General features: G+C 36.4%; 1 protein-coding gene across 2 annotated transcripts in view; it reads left to right on the forward strand.

Moving 5' to 3' along the window:
* Nucleotides 1-15,605, forward strand: part of LOC131159279 (uncharacterized) — a 63,771-nt gene extending 48,166 nt beyond the window's left edge. Inside the window, exons 13-18 of one of the 2 annotated variants that reach the window (XM_058114034.1) lie at nucleotides 1,714-1,787; nucleotides 14,203-14,300; nucleotides 14,392-14,451; nucleotides 14,554-14,622; nucleotides 14,710-14,763; nucleotides 15,268-15,605. In XM_058114034.1, coding sequence (XP_057970017.1) covers nucleotides 1,714-1,787; nucleotides 14,203-14,300; nucleotides 14,392-14,451; nucleotides 14,554-14,622; nucleotides 14,710-14,763; nucleotides 15,268-15,330 — 418 coding nt within the window. In that variant the 3' untranslated portion in view covers nucleotides 15,331-15,605. Of the gene's footprint in view, nucleotides 1-1,713; nucleotides 1,788-14,202; nucleotides 14,301-14,391; nucleotides 14,452-14,553; nucleotides 14,623-14,709 lie in introns of both variants that reach the window. The other variant, XM_058114033.1, reaches the window with a different exon arrangement.
* Nucleotides 15,606-26,035: the final 10,430 nt, after the last annotated feature.

Consider the following 26,035-nt stretch of genomic DNA (forward strand, 5'->3'; position numbering starts at 1 on the left):
GTTAACTAACATAGAAATCATGAAAAAATAACATCAAGCAAAGGCGATCACTAAAAATGTTAGTCTCACACTCTCACACAATTTAAAATGCCTGTTTCAAACTTTCAACATATAAGCTGCATAGGATGAAATAGACTCATTGAAACCATTGTCATCAACAAATCCTAAGATGTTCCAAAGTTTAATGAATGGAAAATTCCAAAGACTCAATGAGTAAAGAATCCTAAGTAGCTCTTTCAATAGATCAGAAATTCCTAGACAACAAGTGAACAATTTCCAAGACCAAGGAATTCAATCTCAATTTCAATGGAAATTTCAATTTCGATACAAAGAAACACTGGGAAATTGTAGTGATTTATGGAAATTATGAATAAAACTTTCGGAAACGTTAAAATGGATGATTGTGCATAAGATAAAAGCAAAATAAATTGATGAAATGTATATATGATATGAACTTTTTGTAATTTTTCAAAATAGGCTTTCTTAATATTTGATGGAATAATATTTTTGAGAACAATGGGTTGAATAATAAACTGCAGTGCTATGATGGAATTTTACCTACTTCAAGTGGAGGTGATTTCTAGGAAGGACTTAGAAACCCAAGATTTAATGGATAAATTGGATTTAAAAATTTGTGATGTTGGTGGAATTGAAGTGTGCTTTGATGGGGGTAAGTACAAAGCAAAGAAAGGTCAGAGGGGGCTTGCAAATTTAAAGTGCTCAGTGAATTATGATAGAAAGGGACTGAAAGGGGGTTTTCTTGGTTAGGAGTACTTTTCAGTTATATTTTTATTTTTATTTTATTTTTTAATTTTCATCTTTATTGTTATTTTTTGTTTTGTTTCTGTTTTTAATTTTTTCAGGTGGACCTCTTGTCCCCTTAGGTTGTAACTTCTCTTTCTCAATCTGTTATACCTTCTTTTATTATTATTATTATTATTATTATATTTTAAATTTTATGCTTACTGACTCTTTTGCTGTGAAATTCTATTTCTTGTACTAAATTTTCTTCATCCAAAAATCATTTGAGTTTGAAAAAGAGAGCAAATAGAAAATGGCAGAATACAAACATGTTTTTTCTAAAACAAAGAAGAAACTAATTTTTTCTAGAAATGAAATAAAAAGGGATAGAGCCAACTCTCTCTGAATCCAGATAAGCACCTGAGTGCCCTATGCCTGAACCCAGATAAGCACCTAGGTGTCACCTGAACAACATCACCTTGCCTTGGCTGCCTTTTCGCAAATTGATCTTTTAGCACCTTTCCTAACTTGTGCTCCTAGGCAACCCATTCTAGCACTTTCGGCAACACGTGTTTGTTTGACCTAACTCCTAATGTCTGTCATGCCTTCCTCATGTCATACCCATGCTTCATAGCATCATGATTTTTTTTCTTAGATGCTGTTATTTTTTGACTAGTGGTGTGACTCGTAAAGAACAAAGGCGTCTTTCCAGATTTCTACTTGACCATCAAAAGACAAATTGATTTGACCTTTTGAAGTATGATTATATATTTGTAGAATGATTTTTATAATTTTCACTAAATTTTTCTTCATTAAAATTTTTGAAAGTCAATGATTTGTTGATCGGTAAATAATAGAGGAATAACAAATATGTTTCAGATATTTTAATACAGGCATTCCATGTTTCTCTAATTTTTCTTTGTACCTCAATGCTCCTTGTCGGCAGTTATTTTTTGTTGTGTTTGCAAACAGTGCAGGGATTACTGAAGGCTTTTCGATGTGTGGTGGTGACTTTGTGGAAGTCTATGGTGATCCAAGCCAAGTAGGTAAGGACACTATGACTTCTTTATAATCCCATTGATATTATTGATTAGTAATAGCTAATGAGCATCTAAAGCTTTGGACACTTGATTATTGCAATTAATTCGTCTAATATATTATAAAAGAGATGTTCGATGTCATTAACATGGAAGAAACAGCTTGGAGACTTACAGGGCCTTATGGCTCAAAATACCAATTTCTACTGCTGGACACGAAATGCCTACAGAAGGTTCAGCACCTTGAGTAGAGTTGAAATTGAGGGGTAGACTTTGTAGTTTGTAGAGAAAGAGGCCATAAAGAATGTTGTTTGTGACTTTTATAAGAACCTTTTTGAACTTGTCAGTTGGAGATCAAAAGTTGATGGTATTGCTTTAAAAAATTTAAGTCTCTCTACTGTGCAGTGGCTGGAAAGGCCTTTCCGCGAGGAGGAAATTCTTCATGCCCCAAAGGATTGGATGGGGACAAAGCCGCAGGCTCTGAAGACTTCACTTTGGCTTTCTCTCAAGAAAAATGGGTCCTTTGAGCATGACATAATTAGGATTTTTATCACGTTCACAGATCAAGTAGATTTCTGGGAGCCTTAATCCAACCTTTGTGGTCCTGAATCCTAAGGAAGCAAGGGCCTTAAAACATCAAGGGTTTTTGGCTTATTAGATTATTGGGAAGTATGTTCAAAATCTTATCCAAGGTGCTTGCCTTGAGACTCAAGAAAGTGGTACTGGAAGTTACTGGCCAGCACCAACATGCTTTTGTAGCAGGTAATCATATCATGGATATTGCCCTTTTGCCTCTGAAACTGTGGAAAAGAGGGGTGGTTTGCCAACTAGATATGGAAAAAGCTTTGACCTTATGAATTGGGACTTTCTCTTCTACAATGATGGTTTTTGGGGATTGTTTGTGTAAATGGATCTGTAATTGCGTTACCAGTCCCAACATTTTCTATGCTCATTAATGGCTGGCCTTCAGTCTATTTCCAACCTTCTAGAAGGTTGAGGCAAGGTGATACCTTATCTCCCTTACAATTTATAGTAGTGATGCGAGTTTCGAGCTTCCTACAGCAAAAAACCACTGAAGAAGGTCTTTTAAAAGGTCTTAGTATTGGGAGGGATATTAGAGGAATGGAAGTTACTCGTCTCTTTGCTAATGACACCATTGTCTTATTGGAGGTGGAACCTAAGCAACTTTTCAATTTGAGGTGCATTATCATTTGCTTTCAAGCAGTTCCAAGCCTAAGGTTCGAATTAGGAAACAGCAAACCCCATGGGTGACAGCGTTGATGGGGCTTTTCTATTTGGCACTTTTAGAATTTGAGGGCATTTCCATAAATTTATCTTCATCTCATTCTTTTAGCTAAATTTAAAGAGAACAGAGTTTGGAATCTAGTTATTGACAGTTTTTGAGAAACACTTGTTGGATGAAAATTAACTACCTATGAAAAGGAGGAAAACTTATCCTCATCAAGAGTACCTGATGTAGGACGGTTCTAAGTAGCCCTAGTCCTATGAAAAGGAGGAAAACTTATCCTCATCAAGAGTACACACAATATCACAATCTATGAGAAGAATTGAATTAACCAAGCATGAACATCACAAACATATTCTGATGATTACAAGTTGTTGAGATTTTGAAAACATATATGATTTGTTTTAAAAGCCCTTAGTTGATCATTTCAATCAAGTAATCAAGTTCACTTTAAAATAAGTTGTATTAGAAGTCTTAAATCACAAGTCCTAGCATACAAATCAAATATCCCTAAGCATGGTACTAGCAAGCATGTTCATGTTGAAAATCTAGGAAGAGTCAGAGAATGAACAAGGTTTTTCAATCAAAGATTCAGGTATAGTTTCAAGGCTTACAAGGTACCTTTAGGGGCTGTTTTAGATGGTCACAAATAAGGAATTGAAAAGAGCTTACCAAAATGTTTGGAATGACAAAAACCAAGACACATGAGTACTCAATCGCACCATGAACAAGCTTGTTGATCCTTAGGAATCTTGAAACAAGAATGAAGCTTGAGGAAGGTTGTGGCTGTGAGCTATGAAAGAGGAGTGGGCGTGTAGTGTTGATGGTGACGTTGATGTTGTTGTGGTCTCTCACCACCCAATCTCCGGGGAGATGAAATGTAGCCTCACACTACCCACTCGCAAGGAGAGGAACACGATTCACAAGTTTAAGCAAAGGCTTCCTTTTTAATTGATAATGCAAAGACCCCTTTTACAATACAAGTGTTGGCATATTTATAGCCTTACATGAGCATGCACATGACTTGCACATGGTTTCTTAAGAGATTAAAGAAAATACAAAAATAAAACATTTAAAACATAGGTAATGAGGATCCTAGGAAATAGTTTGTCATAGGAAATAGGTGCCTAGGAATTGGAATAATTATGATAGTGGAGTCTAGGAACTTAAAATGAAATAAATGCATCTTGAAAAAACAAGACTCTTTGACTTGCAAGTTGTCATGCTTCTTGAAAAACCAAGACTCTTTGACTTGCAAGTTGTCATCCTCTTTCCAAGCTAGCTTCCAAGAGAAGCTTCAATTGTTGCAAATAAAGTTCACATCCAATGGTGGACTTCGGGTGGTCATTCACGTGTCACAATATCCGCGAAAGATACTCGAGGTGCATGTTGATCCCCATCATCTCTCCTTGACCGAAAAGGATTCTCTTCCAGAGAATTATGTCGAAAGTACTCGGTATACAACTTCGGGTGAGACGAAGGACATGATCTTTAAGAATCCAACTGCTTTCTGATAGTGGCTTCACTTTCCAATGGGCCAGAAACTTTTGGTACGTTCTAGTTCGTGTGTTTGTTGTTTTAACATCCAGAATGTCTTCAATTTGCTCGAGTTTCTTTGGTGTGACTAATGGTGGTTGTAAAGGTAAATTTGGCTTTTCTGGTGCAACTGGAGTTATGAATGGAGTCGGTTCATCTGCAAACTTAGTAGGGCTAGGTTTTGCAAAAGAATTAGCTTCCACAAAAGGCGTTAGATCTTCAACATTAAATACATTGCTTAGAACAAAATCATCAGGAATATCTAACATGTAAGCATTAGAACTTATTTTCTTGAGAACTTTGAATGGTCCCATCTTTTTAGCATGAAGCTTTCTTACCTTTCCTGAAGGAATGCAACCTGCTATATACATCAGCAATAAATTTATAATGCTCATTGCTTAAATTAATTCACATTCTTATCTAAGAGTGTAAATTATGTATGTGCTTTGGAAATATATCGACCTGCTCGCTCACTCTAGACTCAGGTGGTAATGGAATGAGATCTACAGGCTTCCTAGGACTATATCTTGTAACAACTTGAAATGGGCTAAGTCCTGTGGTCCTATTCACTGAACTATTGAATGCAAACTCGGCCATAGGAAGGCATAAGTCCCAAGCTGTGATGTTCTCACCTACCAAACATCTTAATAGGTCCCCAAGGCTCCTATTTACGACTTCAGTTTGCCCATTAGTTTGTGGGTGATATGCACTAGAAAATTTGAGCTTGGTACCTAGTAATGCCCATAAGGTTTTCTAGAAGTAGCTCACAAACTTCACATCCCTATCAGAAACAATGGTTTTAGGAAGACCATGAAGTCTCACTGCTTGAAAAATATAGTAGCAATCTTGTAGGCATCATGTGTTTTGTTGCATGGCATAAAATGTGACATTTTTGAAAATCTATCCACAACAACAAACACTGAATCATTTCCTCTGGCAGTCTTGGGGAGACGTAGCACAAAGTCCATACTGATATCCTGCCATGGGATGTGTGGCTCGCGCAAAGGGGTATACAATCCTGAGTTCTATTTCCTACCCTTTGTTGTCTGACAAGTACGACATTTTTAAACAATCCTAGCAACATCGCTCTTCATACTAGGCCAGTAGAACCTATCTTCAATCATAGTTATGGTCTTATCTTTATCGAAGTGACTCGCAGCATGTCTAGCATGTAATTCCCAAATCAGCTAGTCACGTAGAGATGTAGATGGAATACACAGTCTAGCTCCTCTAAAAAGAAATCCATCATGAATCACAAAGTCTGGGTGAGATCTAGGAACTCCTTGCAACAAATTAGAAAAGGTATCACAGAAGTCTTTACACCGAGCGTATTGTTGCTTGATGCTATCGAAGCCAACAAGTTTCACCTGAAGAGTTTGTATGGTGGCTACAATTCGGCTCAAAGCATCAACAACATTGTTCTTAACACCATCTGAATACAAAGGTGTACTGTTGTATGTATTTGACCCATTTCATATGTCTATGCACTAACTTCTTCTGAGAAGTGTAGCACTGGTGCCTTAATCATCAAATCTTTTATATCCAAAAAGGTTTTTGTCGCAAATTTCGACCATGTAAATTCTCCTTTCTTGAGGCAGTTTGTAATGGGGACTATGATGGTGCTAAAGTTCCTAATGAACCTCTTGTAGAATGTGGCTAACCCATGAAAACTCCTCGCATCATGTATGTTCTGGGGAGTAGGCCAATTTCTAATGGCTTTGATCTTATCAGGGTCAATAGAAATGCCATGCTCAGACACAAAAAAACCAAGGAAGATGACGTGTGTAGTCATGAAAGTACACTTCCTTAAATTGGCATACAACTTCTGCTCCCTCAAAACCTCAAACACTCTCCTCAAATGGACAAGGTGCTCCTTCCTAGTCTGGCTATAGATCAATATATCATCAAAGTAGATTGCAGTTGGTTCTTCTCGTCCCAAAACGTGGAGTTAGGTGCCGTGGGAAGGTAAAAAAGAGGAAGGTGAAGGTAGTAGAAGTTGATCTATCTGAAATTCCGGATAGGGACGTCAAAAGAGAAGAGCAGTGCTGTAAGAATAGGATTATAAGTTCTTGAAGACGGGTTCTAGTGCTAACCAACCAGAATCAGCTGACAAGAATGCGAAGGAATCTAGGATTTCAGGGGAAGCTGGATGTCTTTTTAAGGCAGCTACGGTTATTTCCAAGGGGAGATTGTGAAGAGGGGTGGGCCCGTTGTTTTTTTTATTGTATTGGACATGGTCCAAATAATTGAAAAAGGAGGTATCTCTCTCCTGTCTAAACTGGGTCAATTATTTGAGTAGGCCCAATGTTTAGGTAAGTCTGATGTGGGCGATACTATGGATATTTAAGGGAGGACCACATCTTTAGGGGTTCCATGTTTAGGAAAAGGTGATTAGGTACTTACTTGTTGGGTCTCAGTAATGGGCATGCCCAAAATATCATTCCTAGTATTCAAGAGTCAATAAGGGGGAAGGGGGATTTTTTACCTTTTGATAATGAACTTCTTTCACAGGCTGCAGCTCTCCAAAATATAAATCGAAATGATCAAGTTTCGGAGCAAAATCAGAATAGCAGCAGGTTAGTTTTGAAACAAGATTGTGATATTAAAGATGAGACTAGTGTTGAAGAGGGATCAAAAGGTGGGGTGAAAAGGAGTAAAAAATTAGAAGCTGTCTTTTGGGGTGGGATTCTGATATTTTTTGTCCAAATTCTAACAGATTTAAAGGCAACAAGGTTTATGCTCGTTGGAAGGCAGCTTGTATGGCCGCGGAGATGAAGGAGATGTTTAATGGTAAGAGAGAAGAATATGGTGAGTCAGTGCCAAAGATATTAAGGAGAGATTCTAAAGGAGAATTTAGTGTAGGGAAGACTCATGGAAAGAAGGAATCTGGGGGTAGCAATGGGGCAGGTAAAGGAAAGGAGATAAAGAAATGGGGGGATTTTTCAGATTCAAAGAGTGACGATATTATTAGTTCGACTGTGGTGGGGAATTGTTGTTGGATGAGATTTGAGAACAATATGGTTATGTTTTTTATTTTTGTGATGAACTTGGGGATTTATCTTATGTTTTTCCTCTCCTGCTGGAAGTTTTAGAGGGAGTATCTATTTTTCTAAATGATGGGCTAGATAATTTACAGAATGGGGATGGAATTTTGCCTACATTAGATGAGGAGATTCCTAAGGAGGCAGAAGATCAAGATCTTTTGGATAAAATGGATTTAAAGTTGAGTGATATTAGAGGAAATGAAGTGCGATTGGATGGTACCAAAAGTTCAAAAATGAAGGTCAAAGAGAGATAGTGAATTTGAAGAGCTCGATAAATTATGATGTAAGGGATTTCCTTGGTTAATTTACTCTAGTTTTATTTTGGGATCTTGAGTGTTTTGCTTCCTTTCTTTTTTCTTTGATGGTCTTTCGTTGTTATTTGGCGGACTCCTTGTCCCTGCACATTGTACCTTCTCTTCTTTCTGTCTATTATTGCTTCTTTTATTGTCTAAAAAAAAGCATAACCTTTGTAGTAGATTAATATAAAATAAAATAAAATAAAATAAAAACAATATATATATATATATATATATATATTCATACATTTATTTATATTCGGGGGGGATTTAGGCTGTGTTTTGGTTACACGGGTTAGTATTCGGGATGGGGCGGATTTGGGGTGGGAAACTACATTTTCTACTTATTTCCCTAAATTCGCCTTGAGTTATAGAATTCATTCTAACTGTTGTTCCGAATTCATTTAGAAACCGCCAAATCCGCCTGTATAGGCAGATCAGGGCAGGATATCCACAAACGCAAATCTGTTTATATCCCTAGTCTCAATGCCCTCTCTACGTTCAACAAAGTCATTGTTGGAAAATGGATTTGGAGGTTCATGAATGAATGGGTTTGGATATTTAATTGGAAAGGCTAGGAGAACTTCTCTTTTATTAATTTATACATGGGTAATGGGGAAAATATTTACTTTTGGCATGGCACTTAATGCCTCCTAGCACCAGATTTCCAATTATTTTCAGCATGTCCCGTGATAAAATTCTGTAAATTAGTAGTGGCCTTCAGCTTTAATACAATGGGATTATCTGAAAATAAGGGAGAGGCTTTGAAATGCAATCTTGTCAAATTGGGGGCTCTCAAGCAACTTATTCAAAATGAAGGCTTAGGGCTTGCCCTCTCCATGATCAGCAAAGCTCTTGTTGGAAAAAAATGGTTATGGAGGTTCATTAATGAACGAGATCTATTTTGAAGAAAGATCATTGCTTCAAAATATGGCTTTGATCACAAAGAATGGGCTTCTAAATGACTTAGAGAACCTATGGTGTGGGAGTTTGGAGATTTATCTGAAAAGGCTAGGAAGACAACTTTGTATCAATTTTGACATGGGTAATGGGGAAAAAATTTACTTCTGCTATTAACACAAGATTTACTTGGTGTGGCCCCTCTTTAGTGCAAGGTATCCAATTATTTTCAGCTCAGCTTATCACAAAGATGCTGTAATTTGTCATTGCCTTCAGCTTTCAGACAATGTCGTTATTTGGGACATCCCCCCAGTAAGGAATAGCCAAGATTGAGAGATTCAAAAATTTGTGGATTTTTTTTCACAGCCTGTGTATAGTTCCCTTTGCAACACTTCTAATGAACCACGCTGGACCTGGACAAATGTGGAAGCTTTACAGTCGACTCCTACTATAAGAAATCCATTTGTCATGCAGTAACCAGTACCATGTTCCCCTTGAAACCCATTCAAGAAGACGCCTGCCCCCATAAAACTTGCCTTTTTTTTTTTTTTTCCATGTGGGAGGCAACTCTTGGGAATATTATCATGATTAACAGCCTGCTGAAAAGGGGCTTGCCTCTAGTCAACCGATGTTTTTGTTTGGGGAAGATTCTGATACTAATGAGTGTATCCTCCTGCACTGTTCTTGGACAAAAAACTTTTGAGAGTTGGCCACTGCTTTGACTGGGCAGCATTGAGTAGCTGGCTAGAGCTGCAGAGAATGAAATCTGGGCCTGGAAAGGTATTCGTTCCACTAAGGAAAGAAGGAAAGCTTTGACCATATTTCTCCCTGCCATTTTTTTTTTTGGATTGCATGGAGGGAAAAAAGGTAGATGAGCCTTCGAAGAATCAGCTATGTTGCTGAATATTATCAGACAGAATATATGAAATGTAATTTTAGTAATGATAGGAGGAATATTGGAGACAAAGTTAAACTTGATGATAAAGAAATAAATAGTACTCGTAGATTTCGATACCTTGGATCTATTATGTAAGCTGAAGGAGAAATTGAAGATGATGTAATGCATAGAGTTAAAGCAAGTTGGGTAAAATGGAGAAGTGCTTCAAGTGTGCTCTGTGATCGTAGAATACCCTTAAAATTGAAAGAGAAGTTTTATAGGACAACTATAAGACCAGCTATGCGATGTGGATCAGAATGTTGGGCGACGAAAAAACATAATATCCAAAAAGTAAAAGTTGCCGAAATGAGAATGGTTAGATGGATGAGTGATATAATATTGAAAGATAAATTAAAGAATGAACATATTCGTGATAAGTCAGGTGTAGCTCCTATAGAAGATAAGATAAGGGAGGGACGACTCAGATTGTATGGACACTTGTAACGTAGGCCACATAGTGCACCTGTGAGGAAGAGTGACTTAGTTATTGTGGGGGGGCAGTAGAAGGGGTAGGGGTGGAGGAGATAGTGAGTAAGGATTTAATATCCTTGAATCTATAAGAAATGGTTCATGATCGCATAAATTTGCAGAAAAGGATTCATATAGCTGACCCCACCTAGTGGGACTAAGGTTTGGTTTTTTTGTTGTTGTTGTTGTAGATGGCTTACCACTCTAAATAGTTGGTATATTGGCTTGTACACGACAGACAATTTACAATATTTGATTTTTTGGAAAATTTTGTATACAGGTGATTTTTCCTGTTGACACTATTCATGAGTGACACCTCCTTGGGTGCCATTCAATGAATTCTGTCTTTGCTGATAAGGAAAAGAAAAACCTTTCATGCCATACTGGGTCTAGAGAGTGCATGGTGTATGCAGCCTGACCTTTTCTATTGGAGGGGTTGTTTCTGTGGCTTGAATGAGTGACATTTTGGTTTTGAGTGTAATACTCTTACTATTGATCAAGGCTAGCTCTCTTTTAATATATTTTGTTTTTTATTTACTTATTTTTGCTGTTAATTTCCTCCTTATGCATAGATTATGTTTTTAACTCGTTAGATCATCATTTTGTATCATTGTTGTTGTAATATGAATTTATTGGTGAGGGATGCACAATTGCCACAGGAAAAGAAGGCATACAATCAAACTAGAAAATGTCCATGTTAGGTCCTTACACTATAAATGATTGGTCAATGAAAAGATTTAAATATTAGAAGAGTAATGATTGAGAAAAGTGATAAAAGGATGAAGAGGCTTGATTATTTTTTCTAATGTGGACTTTGACAAACCTAGGAATATGTCTTGAATAAGAAGATGGTCAAAGTCTCAAAACAGCTTCTAGCTGAAAGCAGTATAAGAAAGTGGGGAGGAGGAGATGAAAGAGAAGTAGAGGATAAGTGAAAGGGGAATAGAAAGGAGAAGAAGGTGAAAGCAGAGGAGATATTGAGAAGATGAGGGAACCCCAAAGAATGACAAGCCTAAATATTAAATTCTTACATTCCAACTGTACTTTTCCCAAGTTTATAGTCTAGTTTATACTATAAAATAGTCATTGCGAGTAGTGTAGCATAATTGTGGTGTGTGTAGCGAAAGGCAGGCATAGCAAATGCTATGTTACATAGCAGGAAAAGGGTGTTATGATCATGAATCTTTTGGGGATAAAAAAATCGCCAATGCATTATAAAATCAATCAAACGGTTGTAGAGTAACTATTTAGTGGTCAATCTATCCATCAAATTGAGCACCTCTTATGCATGTTGTGGTGCGTCTTTGTAGCCCTGATATCCTAGTCCTTAGTTCACCACTATTCATATCTCAACATTTGCAATAAGTGGTGTATTGGAGCTGGCATGAATGGTGGGAAGTTTTGTAATGTTAAATGCAAGGTAGCAAGGAAGGGAGGTTCATTATCAAGTAGATTTAGAAGATATGCAAGAGTAAAGCAAAATTTTTTCCCAAAGCCAACATGACCAGCATGTCATCTTTGAGTGGGCCCTGTATGAGCCAAAAAGTGCCACATAGTATTCTAACCAAAACTAACGAGCCATTATTAGCCACATTATTAAAGATAGTCTGAGATGAGTAAATTTTACAATTTCTTTAATATTTTTATGGGTGTGATTAACAGTAGGGAAACAATTACATGTTTTTTTTTTGTTTTTTTGGTGATCAGCAAAAGGAAAATATATTAATATTTAATGCATCAAGGGGATGCCAGCCCGTGGTATACAAACATCAACCACCTTGTAGAGTGTTGCAAACATCAAGGATTACAAAATGTTCATTAGCAATGTTCCCACTAAGCCAGCTGGAGATGGTAGTAATCCATTGGGCTTTGCAGGTCTGAAATGGAGTAGATGAATCTCTGAAGGCTCTCTTATTTCTTTCTTTCCAAGCACACCAGATGATGGCAAGGGGGATGAGGTTCAAAGCCTTTCACTTCTCCTTTGTCGCGACATGGTTATCAAATATTGTTGTTTTGTCAGAAAAATTGAAGTTTTAGGATTAAAAAAAAAGTCTTAATTCAGGATTTTGGGACCTATTAAACCATCTGTAAATGGTTGAACAATAGTACATAGATGAATACTTTGTTTTACCATATCAGATGAAATATTATAGAGTTATTAACTTGAATCATATTATAGAGTTTTCCCTCCGTTTGTTTTAGTTTTTATAAATCAATACAATGCAATTTAAAAAAGGTTAGGCACCGTATCTTGTCAAGCAGGGTTCTTGGGAGGGTGAATTCGATATTGTCATTCTTCTTGCCTTTCATCACTTTTGAACTAAGAGGTTGTTTTTACAACTTGAATTATGCATTGCCTCTTGAATCTGGATAGGCTTAAACTTCACCAGTGCAGTTGGCAAATCAATGCCATGCATTGCTATGAAATACCATATTTAAATAGTTTTCAATTTTCATGTAAATTGACATTATCTGTTGTGTAATTAATTTCCAAATAATTTTGGACTACTTTTTTTCATCAGTTTAAAAGGTTGAATGAACCTACGATAACCCATACAATGTACAGAATAAGAAAAAACATCAAGATTAAGGTATTGTTCGAAACCACTTATATTTTCTGACAGAGCACTGATTTAATATGTACTGATGATAATATTAAACTAAAAAAGTGTTGAAAGTCGTAAGAACTATTTGGCTGAGTCTAAAAATAAGTGTCAGTTATAAGTATTCATAAAATAAGTGATGTTTGGATATTCATGTTAATTAAGTGTTGTATGAAAATAGTATATTATTGTCATATGAATAATGTTATTATATTTCATTATATAATTACTATGTTATACTTTATAACAAATAATACATAATTATAAAGTTGACAATTTTAATTAATATTTCCTATTAATATTTTTAATTAACAATATTAATATTTTCTATCTCGAATTTGATTAATATTTATCTTAATTGATATTTTATTATTTTTTGTTACATTTTTCAATATTTTATATTAAATAAAGTAGAATATTATTATTAACATCTAGTTAATAATACGATTTATTAATTTATGTTTATAGCATAATTAGTTTCATAATATTTGCATCATTCATTATCAATTTCTAATTAATTAATTGATCAATGTTCATTGAGGAGAGGGGCTGAAGAGGAGGAAGAGAGGGCTTGGTGGTGTGTAGCAATGCGAGAGAGAGAGAGGCAAAAGGGGGTTTTTGATTCGACGTTAGTGGTGTGCAATGGTTCCCTTTGGGGGGGGGGGGGGGGTAGTGGGAGTTTTGGCAGTAGCACAAAGAGGAGGCCATTGAGGATAGAGGAGGCTGGGTTTTTGATTCGACGGCAGTGGCATGCAATGGTGCCCTTGGGGGGGGGGGGGTTGGTAGTGCGGGTTTTGGGGGTTTTTGATTTGACGGCAGTGGCATGCAATGGTGCCCTTGGGGGGGTGATAGTGGGAGTTTTGGCAGTAGCACAAAGAGGAGGCCATTGAGGATGGAGAACGCTGGTGATGGCGAGGGTGGGGACTGCAGAGAGAAGGCTGGCAAGCAAGAGACAGAGGAAGAGAGAAAGGGTACGAAAAGTTTTGGAAAATTTTGAAATTGTTACTTGCAAGTGGTAAAAATTACAAACATGGCACTACTTATCAATACTAACCGCTTATAAGTAGCCAAAATGCAATCTCTCATTTCCTCTTGAAAAGTACTCGTTTTGTACAAGCCAAACAATACTTTTTTTTTTTGCTTTAATACTTATTTTTAAGCTTACTATTAATTTTGTGTTCGTTTTTGTTTTTGTTTTTGTTGTTTGTTTTTGTGTTTTTAAGTGGCTCCAAATAGTACCTAAATAGTTGATGAAATGTGAAGGTTGAAAAGTATCCATACATGTATCGAGCTTTATTTACAGACGCACTCATCCGAAGATTTTTCATACTATTATACTATATACCCTACACCTTATAAGTGCACTTATCTGAAGATTGTTATGCAATTTGCAGGAGTATGGGATGCACTTGTGACCTGTTTTTTCCTTGATACAGCCCATAACATCATTGAATACATTGAGATCATATCAAGAATCCTAAAAGATGGGGGAGTGAGTCTCTTAGATCAGTTTCCTGACTTGCTTTCTTTCTCGTCCCTTTCTGGAATATATAAATTGATTAATTGATTTAATTGGATGCCAGGTTTGGATAAATTTGGGGCCTTTACTTTATCACTTTGCAGATATGTATGGACAAGACGATGTAATACTTTTTTCTTGTAGCACTCCCCCCTATGCTGGAAGGATTAGGCGTCTATTATTTAATCTGTTGGTTTTGATTGTTTTCTTGCTTCTTTATTTCTAGGAAATGTCCATTGAACTAAGTTTGGAAGATGTGAAGAAAATTGCTTTGCATTATGGATTTCAGTTGGAGGTAATCTCAAAACCATCTGCTTTATGTTGCCTTTGCATCAGTTTATGGTGATTCTAATGGATAATTTTAACTTAATATGGACTGCAGAAAGAACGAACAATTGAGACAACCTACACGACTAATCCTCAATCCATGATGCAAGTATGCCTTTTAACATTTTCGTGGAATTTCACTCTTCTTACCTCTTTTTGTCCTTTATATGTCAGCTATTTTAATTTGGAAGTGGCTGAACCTTCAAATCCTTGGATAACTTCTCTAAATATTATTTGTAACTAAATACTGTAATCTTTTGATTGGCTGGGTTTAGGTTCCATAACCTGCACCAATGGAGGTCATGTGAACATATATGAGAAATGGAGTAATTTTGGAATCTTTGGAAAATGATCGATGGGGTTCATGCGTTTGACTGCATGGATTTCAGGTCTTCAACTTTTATTTATGTAGATTTGGACAATTCAGTGCAAAATGATCCAAACTCCAAGCTCCTAAGCATGGGGATAGTGTGGGCAATTAAATTTACCATGCTAGTATAACCACTTATGTGCCATCTGGAATCTTGTACACGAGGAGCATCGAGTGTTTAGGATATGTAGGGTACTTTTCATTACACTGTTGTTTGACATGTCTTAAGTTCGATCTGTGCAGAATCACTACTATGCTGCATTTTGGACAATGACAAAGCAACCAACAACTACAGCGAGGAAGTAGGGTACAGCGCAAGTGCTTGCTCCATCATGAATCTCAAATGGGTTATTGCTGCACAAAATATTCATCCCTTTCAAATCTCGTATTTTTTTTAATAGAAAGAATTTGTGTCTACTTATTCTGCGGTGCTTCATTATACCCCAGTGTGCTATATGTGTGTGTATGTACAAGAATTTTCCTTTTTTATGCCAAAGTTTTGAAGCTATTCTTGCATTAGACAGAAAAAAAAGAAAATGAACTACAGTTTAATTAAATAGATGGTTGGGACTTTGTTGACAGGTACATGGTCCTTTGTTTGATTAGATAATTCCAGTTTTAGGACTTAAAATGGAAGTAATGTCAATATTTCATCTAGTTCTGTTTGGAAAACTGATATTAATAGCCATTGAGTTGTTGAATTGGGTCAATGGAAAAGGATTATATTTTTAGCAACTTAATTGTACATGGTGATGATATGTAGGGAATCTCTTCTTTGAATATTTTAGGATCACTCTGGTTTTTGAATATACAGTCCCTTTGGTTTTTCTATTTTTTGGGTGCTTGATCTTTGAAATACAAAGCTATTGGCAGTGCATAGCTACAATCTTGATAATCTCCCTAATTCACTATTTTTGGCTCATTAGATTAATTGTCGGTCACATAATGAGTTAAGGTTTATAATAATGTGTTAATCATATCCAAGGAGGATTTTTTATGATCTTTGTTCGACTTTAAAGTGTCTTCTTTTTGATCAATAAATAAATAAATGAATAGTGTTTATGATTAGTAATAAAACATTTAGAAAAGTACACAGAAAAAAATTTATCACAATTTAATAGTTTGTGTTTGTAACCTATTCATTAATTGAATAGATGTGGATGTTCCATTTATGATTTATTCAACTGTTAGCAAAATTTGACCTTGATTGACTTTTATTTAACCTTTCATGGGTGAGTTAAAAGTAAGACTTTAGGAGAAAAGGCTCATTAAAAGTAAGACTTTAGGAGAAAACGCTCATTATATAGAGCCTTAAAGTATACAGATAATGTTAATCAGGGCGATAAAACTTTATGCTTTGATTTAAATATGTTGAAATGCTAATAAGTTATATGAAATGATTTATAAATTTATTTTGTTTACCTGTTTATGAACTGATTAAACTCAAACTCGTTCGATACCAACTAGTTAATTTAGTTTGAACCTTGGGCTGGATTGGAGGTTTTGCCAATTGAAGAGATGGTAACTTTCAATATATATTAGAGATTGCAAAATTCTTCTTCAGTTTTATACCAAAATATGATAGCATGAAATAAGAAAAATGTTTACATATATTTATTAGAATTTGTTTGCGCTAATTATAAACATGTTTAACTTAACTAAATCAGAATTTGTTACTTGTGTGACCAGTTGAATTTGTTTTGCCTTTATTTTGCTGCCCTAAGATAGGGGATATGATTCAAAGGGTGCGGCAGGGGCTTGTATTTGTTAAGTGCGAAACACATAAAAAGTGAAAGGTGGACCAAAGAAAATACATGATAAGTACAAAGTGCAATATGCATGTTTAAACTAGTATTTTTTTTTTTTTGTAGTATTTAAACTGTTTAAAACTTTAAACTTTCATTTGACGCTCGTAACTAGGCGATAGGTTTTTCCCTATTTTAAAAGACTCTTATCTATTTTAAGGTTCAATTACTAGATACATCTCCCTCTACACAATCTTATACTAATTTATATTTCGCTGCAAAGTCTCCACTTCAGGCCTCGGATCTTCAATAACAAACTCCCCCTCTTCCATCTCACGTTGCGGAACTATCTCAACAACTGACAAAATTTGTGATGTCGTTGCACCCTCTTGAGCCTGAGCCCCCTCTACTGGTTCTTCGATAATGCATGAATCTATCAATTCTCTCTGAACTTCCTTCCCTTTCTCCAATTTCTTCACACGTCAAACTTCTTGTCAATTTACTTGTTTACCATATTTCGTATCCTTACTTCTATCCCCAATTTTTTGTTTCGTTTCACCCACTCGGCATACCACCTTTGAATGCCCTTGTCTATGACATTTCTCACAATAAAATCCTTACTTTTCGTACCTCACTTCTTGCCAAATTTTTTGATTTGCAGAAACAACAATCGAAAAAGCATCCACCTGATCTGTCAATAAATACACCTCCACGCACATTCTTGCACCCGTAGCCCTAGTTCGATTAAGCGTAGCATTGTCAGTTCTCAGGTATCGACCAAACCTTGTGGTTAGAATTTGTAAGCAATCAGGTCTGTACATGTGCATTGGAAGACCAGGGAGAAATAACCATTGATGGGTCAAGGATGGTTCCTGCTTTAGGTTGAAATCCTTTGTCTATCGAAAAAGACGAAACATAAATCTAGCCAAAATCCTTCCTTCACAAGACCATCCATGAAGAAAATCTCGTTTATTCTTCATCTGAGTCAGCACGTGAAAATCATTCATGAAACTAATAGCAGGGATCTCCGAAAGGCCCCACGACTTTATGATATTCAAACAGATAACATCAATGGATGGTTTAGATCGCAAAAATTTCAGAACCAATGCAAACCTAAAATCTTCCGCCACTTTGTTCATCTCAGCCTCCGAGAATATAAAACCAATATCTCCATCAACATCAACCGGATATCTCATGGCCAGTTTGAAAAAGGAAGACAACGGTTTAACAGCATAAGAACATGATACTATATGGGCATACGACAAAGGTCCTGAACTACCTTTCGAAAGAGACCCCACTAGTGGAGGATCCCCTAACGGCAGGCGCTGCCATCGAATCCTAGACTGTAGGCGTCTTACTTCAACGAAAATTGAAGAGAGACATACCTGATTAAGGATGTTTCAGAGTACCGATAGAAGAATGGCTTGTCGAATTCAATGTCCTGGAATTGCGTGAAGGAAGCCTAGAGGGAGGAGTCTCATGGTTCGGGTTTAGTTAGACTTGCTGGTAAATTGAAACATATGAAAGAGTTGCAATTCGAAACTGGAACAAACAGGTTTTTGGACATGTACAACAGAACATTAAAAATTTGGAGGAAAGTATGGAGGCTCTAAATGCTCACCTTCTGGAAGGGTATTCGCTAGAAATGGAGGAAGATTTTTTCCTTACTAAACTCATGCTGGAAGCATGGGAAAAGAGGGAGGAGATTCGTATTTCTCAGATAGCCAAAAAGAAATGGTTGGAGGCGGGGGATAACAATACAAAGTTCTTTCATGCATTTGTGAACCAAAGGAGGAAGAATACTATGATTCATTCATTGAAACTTCCAAATGGAGAAGTGTTGGATTCTATGGAAGCTGTTCATGAGGGTGCAGTAAGGTATGTTTGAACGTTCTTAACAGGTGTAGGATCCAATCGAACAACTAACCTTATTGATATAATATCTCCTATGGTTTCTGAAGAGGAGAATATTGATCTTTGTCGTGAATCGTCTGAGGTGGAGATAAGGGATGTTATTCTTTTTATCCCGAGAATAGTAGCCCAAGTTCAGATGGTTTTGGCTCGGCTTTTTTCCAGGATTGCTGGGATATTGTAAAAGAAGACGCGATCGATGCAGCTAGAGATTTTTTTTGCTGGGTCCTCTCTTCCTAGATTTTATTCTGCATCTTACATTGTTCTAATCTCAAAAGTTCAGAATCCTCAGAGTTTTGACAAGTTTAGGCCTATTAGTCTTTATAGTGTTATCTACAAAAAATTTTCAAAATTTATTGTTGCAAGGATGACAGGTTTATTGTCTGCTTTGATTTCTCCGGAACAGGGAGCTTTCATTCCTAGTAGAAGTATATTTGAAAATATTTCTTTGGCACAAGAAATGGTTCATTTTCTGTATAAGAAATCTAATGGTGGAAATGTAATGATCAAAGTGGACATGACTAAGGCATATGATAGGGTCGATTGAGATTTTTTAAACTTAGTTCTGGAAAGCTTTGGTTTCTCACGAAGATTTTGTGGTTTAGTGGAGGAATGTGTTTCCTCTCCTTGGTTCTCCATTATGATGAATGACACTTATAAAGGGTTCTTTAAACCTTCTCGAGGGCTTCGCCAAGGAGATCCTTTATCTCTTTATCTATTTATCATTTTACAGAAAGTTCTCTCTCGACTTGTAAAGAAAAATTTTATGGAGAATAAGATAGGGGCTTACTATCATCCTCGTGGGGTGCCTTTGGTATTTCACCTTCTCTATGCGGATGACATTCTTATTTTTACCAATGACAAGAGAAGTTCCATTCGAATGCTTATTAAGACTTTGAAGAAGTATGAGGATTGGTTTGGTCAATTGATAAATAAAAGTCAAGTATTTTTTTGTCAAAGAGAATTGCTTTTGCTCGGAAGAGATCTCTGTTAAGGACAACTGGCTTTGCGGAAGGAGGTTTTCCTACTACATATTTGGGTGTTCCTTTGGTATCGGGTCGGCTTACCCCTTGTATTTTAGAGCCCCTAGTTGATAAATTGAATAAAAAGATAGTGGGTTGGAAATTTAAACTTTTATCTCAAGGGGGCCGCCTAATTTTAATTAAGCATGTATTATCATCAATGGCGGTATTGGACATTCCTACTACTGTCTTCAAAAAGATAAATTCTATGTTATCAAAATTTTTTTGGAGTGGAGTAAATGACAAAAGGAAAAGGAATTGGTGTTCCTGGTCTAATATATGTAAGCCTGTTTGTGAGGGTGGTTTGGATGTTAGGGATTTGGAGGAGGTAAAAAAATCATTGTATATGAAGTTTGTGTGGAGATTGTTAACTATGGATAATTTGTGGACTCAATTCTTTAAAGCCAAGTATTTGTATAAGAAACACCACTTGAGAGAAATGAAGCTAGAAAAAGGAACCAAATTTTGGAGATCGATTGTTCGTGTGATTCCTGAAGTTTTAGAGCATGTCCGTGTTCGAATTAAAGAAGGGTCGGCTTCTTTCTGGTTTGATCGTTGGTTAACCTCCGGACCACTTGGTGCTAAGGTTCAGGCAATCAGTAACCATAAGTTTCGAACTCGAGATTGTTGGGATAGAGATGGGTGGAATGTTGATTTATTAGTGGATCTGTTGGGTAAAGATCAGGCCGAGGAAGTAATGAACTCTGCTATTTCTTGCAAGGAGGGTCCACATGCAGTAATTTGGGAACCTTCAACAGATGGGAAATTCACCACGACAAGTGCTTGGGAAATTATAAGGGAGCATAAAGAGGAATTCTTAGTTGCAAAATGGATTTGGCATCATATGTTGCCAAAAAGGGTGTCAATTTGTATGTGGAAGTCTTGGTTTGCTTGTCTTCTAATTGATACTTGTATTAAAAAAGTAGGTGTCCAGATGGCCTCTCGATGTGATTGTTATTCAAATGCCAAGATTGAATCTCTAGACCATGTGTTTTGCACCGGATCTTTTACTCAGGAGGTTTGGAAAAAAGCAGCAGTGGCGTTGGGTGTTAGTTGTATGACAACAAGTACTTAGAAAGGAAGAGTTAATGTCTGGTTTAGTTGTGCAAAACGAGCCTCACAGTTAGGCATTTTGGTAGGTCTTATACCTAGTCTCATCATTTGGAAACTCTGGACTCGTCAATGTAGAGCCAGGATGGAATCAATTCATGATTCGGTGAGAACTGTGTGGCTTGATATTAAATATTGGTTGAGATCCATTTCAGACAAGTTAAATAAATGTGCACCTGCTTCTGGCACGGATATTGCAGTCTTTCGTGCTTTGGATATTCAAGTAAAAAATGCGGGGATTTGTCTTCCTCGTGTAGTCAGATGGTGTAAACCTGGGATAGGTTGGGTTAAGTTAAATGTGGATGGGAGCTATAGAGGTAACCCAGAGAATTGTGGTGGTGGAGGTGTGATAAGAGATGAAAAATATTTATTTAAAGCAGTTTTTCCCTCATTATTGGGTTATGGAACAAATAACATGGCTGAATCGAAGACAATTATTTTAAGGATTAATTTGTGCAAAGATCTCGGATTTGATCAAGTGGAGATTGCATGTGACTCTGCTTTGTTGGTTCAGTGGATAAATTCTGGGAAGTGCTCGATTTGGAACTTATGGGAATTATGGGAAGAACTTATGCTAGCATTAAGAGGCATACAGTTCAAAGTGGAACATGTTTACAGGGAGGTGAATAAAAGTGCAGATTTCTTTACCAAACAGGGTGAATCTAGTATTTCTCGATCCTATGGTTGCCAAGATGATCTTCCTCAGCAAGTCAGGGGAATGATTCGATTGGACTTGTTGGGTTTTCCTTCTTTGCGCTCATGATGTTTTGTGTTATTACTCTTTTAGTGGTTCAGTTTTTTAGTTTTTTGGTTGCTGGTCTTTGATTTTTTGGTTTGATTTATGTTGGTTAAGTGAGTTTTAGGGTCTTGGAATTTTGCTTTTATTGTCCCAAATGCTCAAAATTGTAACCACGGTTTTCATCCGTCATAAGTGAGGAGTTTTCTAATAAAGTTTAGGAGGCGTCGCCATCTTTTACAAAAAAAAAAATACTAGATACATCTTTATTATCAATAGAATTTCAATACACCTTGAATAAATTTTGTAAATTTTTATAGGTTTACCTTTTTGAAACAAGCCTCTCGATCTAGCACCTAGCTAAATTTGTAAATTCTTCTCTTTGATAAATAATAATCAATTAATAGGGTGAAAGAGGCTGACCTCCTTTGCGGTTTAACAAAAGGTTAAGGATCGGCTTTAAGGTTTCAAAAATTTTAAAGCTTTGTCTCTTGAGATTTGAGAAAATTCTTAAACTTCAGTTTAGATTTGTCGAAAAAGATGCAAACCGCTCTTTATATTTGAGAAAAAAGAGACAAATTTTTTAAGTAGTATAAGTGTAAAAAATTAAATGTCAGAAAATGTTTGTGGAATTAATGAAACCTTATCGGAAATATGTGAAAATTTTAAAATCTTAGGGGATGTCCTTATTTTTTACCAAACCTTGGAAGACGACAATCTCTTTTCTCAAAAATTAAATATCAGAGGAGATTTATGAAAATTTTGAAATCTTAAACGGTTCGTTGAATTTTCAAAACTTAAAGAAATGTCCTTATATTTTTACCAAATCTGAGGAGAACAATAGTCTTTTGTGTCCTAATTAATATCTTCTCTTTTCAAAATAAATAGCTGAAATAAATAAATAAATAACAAAGAGAAAAGAAAACGCAAATTATATCTACAGGAAACTTGCATGAATGCACGAGACTTTGTTATAATTTCAAACCATCTGATTTCATCACAAACATAAAAGCTATATATGTGCCTGTGTTTTTTTTTATATAGCTAGCTTGGATCGGTGGAGTACTCATCGCCGACCCACCCTTCAATTATGTAGCTTAACTGCTTGACAATATTATACTAATTAGTATTTGTCAAGCCAAGCTACGGTTTGATGTGTGAAAAAGTAAAGCCCTTTATTTTATAAAGTGGAGTGGGCTGCCTGCATGAATTTGTTTTATGTAATAAATGAGGAGTGGGGACCTGCATGAATTTGTTTTTTTAAATAAATCAGAACCGGCTACTCATGAAGACCAGGACGGCCCATGACCGTTGAGATGCATGCCATCTCCTGCCCATGTCCGGCATGAGAAGACCAGCCGCACATGACAGCCCATCACGTTGTGAAGCCATACCCCACCCATGTGAAGGTTGTCTGCTTATGCGCGGATCGGCGGATGAGAAGCCCCCGCGTGACGCTATTTTGGTGAAATTTCTCTTATTATAATTAGAGAGATTTCTATATTTTTAATTTAAAAAATAAATATCATTATTCATTTCTTGTAATTAGAGAGAAGTTATATCATCCACTTTTTATAGCGGATTCCTTCTAACCTTACTTGTGATTTTTTCTCAATTTATTTAGAGTTTTATATGTAAATCTTGATGTTAATTCCTATTTTCTAATTACTTATTTTAGTTATGAAATACTGTTTGTACCCATTTAATTTTCTAACAGTGGTATCAGAGCCTTGGGTTATGCCTTTTTGGTTGAGGTTACTATTCACGATTACTATTCACACGTTTCACCAGATACTTTTACAGTATTGTGAACGTATACAAGATTTGTTCAAGTATATAGTTTCATTCATTTACGATATTGTTCATGTATACGGCATTGATCACGGTGAAAAAAGTTGGAGCCGGTTTAGTGGAGGAGCAAATCTTATCTACTACAATGACAACAAAGTACAAAATTGAGAAGTTCAATGGGAGTAATTTCTCCCTTTGGAAATTGAAGGTGAAGGTAGTCTTGAGAAAGGACAATTTCTTAGCGGTAATTAGAGACAGACCAACAGGGAAAACTAATGAAAAATGGAGTGAGATGGATGACAATGTTGTGGCCAATCTTCATCTAGCATTGGCAGATTCAGTGTTATCAAGCATTGCGGAGAAGAAGTCAATAAAACAAATTTGGGATGTGTTGACAAAACTCTATAAGGTTAAGTCACTTCACAATAAAATCTTCTTAAAGAGGCGACTCTACACTCTTCGAATGAGTAAATCCACGTCAGTTATGGATCACATCAATAACCTTAATATGTTGTTCTCTCAAGTGACAACGTTAGGCCATAATATTGAACCAACCGAACGAGGGAAGCTTTTACTCCAAAGTCTGCCAGATTTTTATGATCAACTCATCATCAACATAACAAATAATATTAAGTCAGACAATCTAGTCTTTGATGATGTAGCAGCGGCTATTTTAGAATAGGAATCCAGACGCAAAAACAAGGAAGACAGATTGTCCAGTTCTCAACAAGTTGAGGCACTAACGATGACGAGAGGAAGATCAATAAAATGTGGCTTTGTCCAGTTCTCAACAAGTTGAGGCACGAACGATGACGAGAGGAAGATCAATAAAATGTGGCTCTAGTGGGAGTCACAATCATGGTAGATCAAAGTCAAGGAGTAAGAAAAATTTTAAATGCTACAATTGTGGAAAAGGGGGCACATCTTAAAGGATTGTTGGCATAAGAAGAAGAATGCAGGGAAAGCTCCTGAGAAGAACACTTCTAAAGGATGCATTGCGAGTACCTCCAGTGATGGCGAAATCCTATACAACGAAGCGGAAACTATTTCTAAAGGTGGTAAGAAACTTACTGATGTATGGATCATTGATTCAGGAGCAACCTCGCATATGACCTCTCGCCGACACTGGTTCCACTCATATGAACCTGTTTCAATTGGATCTGTGTTTATGGGTAATGATCATGTCTTAGAGATCATTTGTAGAGACCCGAAGAAATTATAATAATTAAATAAGAAGGGAAAGGAGAGAGAAAGATAAACTGTAATTTGAAAATCTGAACAGGGGTCTTGTTGACGAACACAGCACATTTGTCGACGAACACGCTTGATGGGATCGTCGACAGGGACATGTGTATCATCGACGAGAAGGTACCGAGAGGGTATTTTCAGTTTTGAATTTCGTCGACGAGGAATAAGCATTCGTTGACAAACTTCCTTCATGGCCTCGTCGACGAACGTGGCTCGTTGAAGAGTGCAAGTGTATAAATAGCCTAAAGTTGATTTTTCTCTCAGAAATCATGCGAAAACCTCCCTCTCTCTCTCTCTCTCTCTCTCTCTCTCTCTCTCTCTCTCTCTCTCTCTCTCTCTTGTTCATCCCCTCTCCCTTCTCTCTAAGATTTTGGGCCGGTCTCTTGCCGGTTCAACAATCCAAAGCCACTACGACAGTCTTGGGAAGTTTCTCTTCAAGTCTGTTGGAGTGGATCGTTGGTGTGGCTAACTTGGACTTCATCCCAAATTCAAGGTAAAACTTTTTATTTAGTATTTGGATTTCCTACAGTTGTAGAAAATGTAATACTTGAATGAATACTAAAATTTTGTTAAGGGAGATGTTGTTTTCATGGTGTTAAACGGGGAATCTTGTGGGTGTAGGACTAGTCATTTTAGGGGCTTTTCAGTAGTCAGGTAAGGGAGTAAGTTAAAGTAGTAATTTTTTATGAAATTATTATTTAATAACTGATTAATTTTCAGAAAACATGTATTATATGTGAGTATATTTATGAAAATGTATATTTGGGAAAATACTGTTGTTACACAGGAATATATATTTTTAGTATGAAATGTTAGGAAATGTGATTTTAGAACAGAATTCATGATTTTATTTAGTCTGTGTGGCATGAATATTATTTTACGCATATTGTTTTATGTTAAGTCAATTTTACAAAAAAAACATGTTTCAGTTATTTTCAAGAATAACATGATAATATAGTAAACTATGATTTCAGAATATATGATAAATAGTATATTTATTCAAATCAATATGAATGATATGTTCGGCGCAAAGCCGTAATTATGCATGTTTTCGACGCAAGGCCGCAGTTATAAATGTGTTCGGCGCAAGGCCGTAATTATTTACGTTATTACAGAATTCAGAAAAATACTATCAATTTATTTATGTTAAAAAGTATATTATCATGTATTATATGTTATCAGAACCCGAATGATAGCTCAAATAAGTCATCAGGAGCACGGTACCATAGCTATACAGTTCAGACTTGTGCTAACTGCCTTTACTAGTAGAGGGGGTAGGAGATGAATAGTCGATGTGGCTTTCAATGTAGAGTTGTAGACGTCCACCTGGCAGTCTGGAGCAGGGTGCGGCGGGCCCATCGTACTTACAAACATTTTTGACTCGGCAGTGGTTGACTAGCTATTATTGGGTCTCGCCTTCAAGTTGCATAACTCGTCATGGGGGGTAA

This window comes from Malania oleifera, chromosome 7 (assembly GCF_029873635.1).
Source record: "Malania oleifera isolate guangnan ecotype guangnan chromosome 7, ASM2987363v1, whole genome shotgun sequence".
NCBI lineage: Eukaryota > Viridiplantae > Streptophyta > Magnoliopsida > Santalales > Ximeniaceae > Malania > Malania oleifera.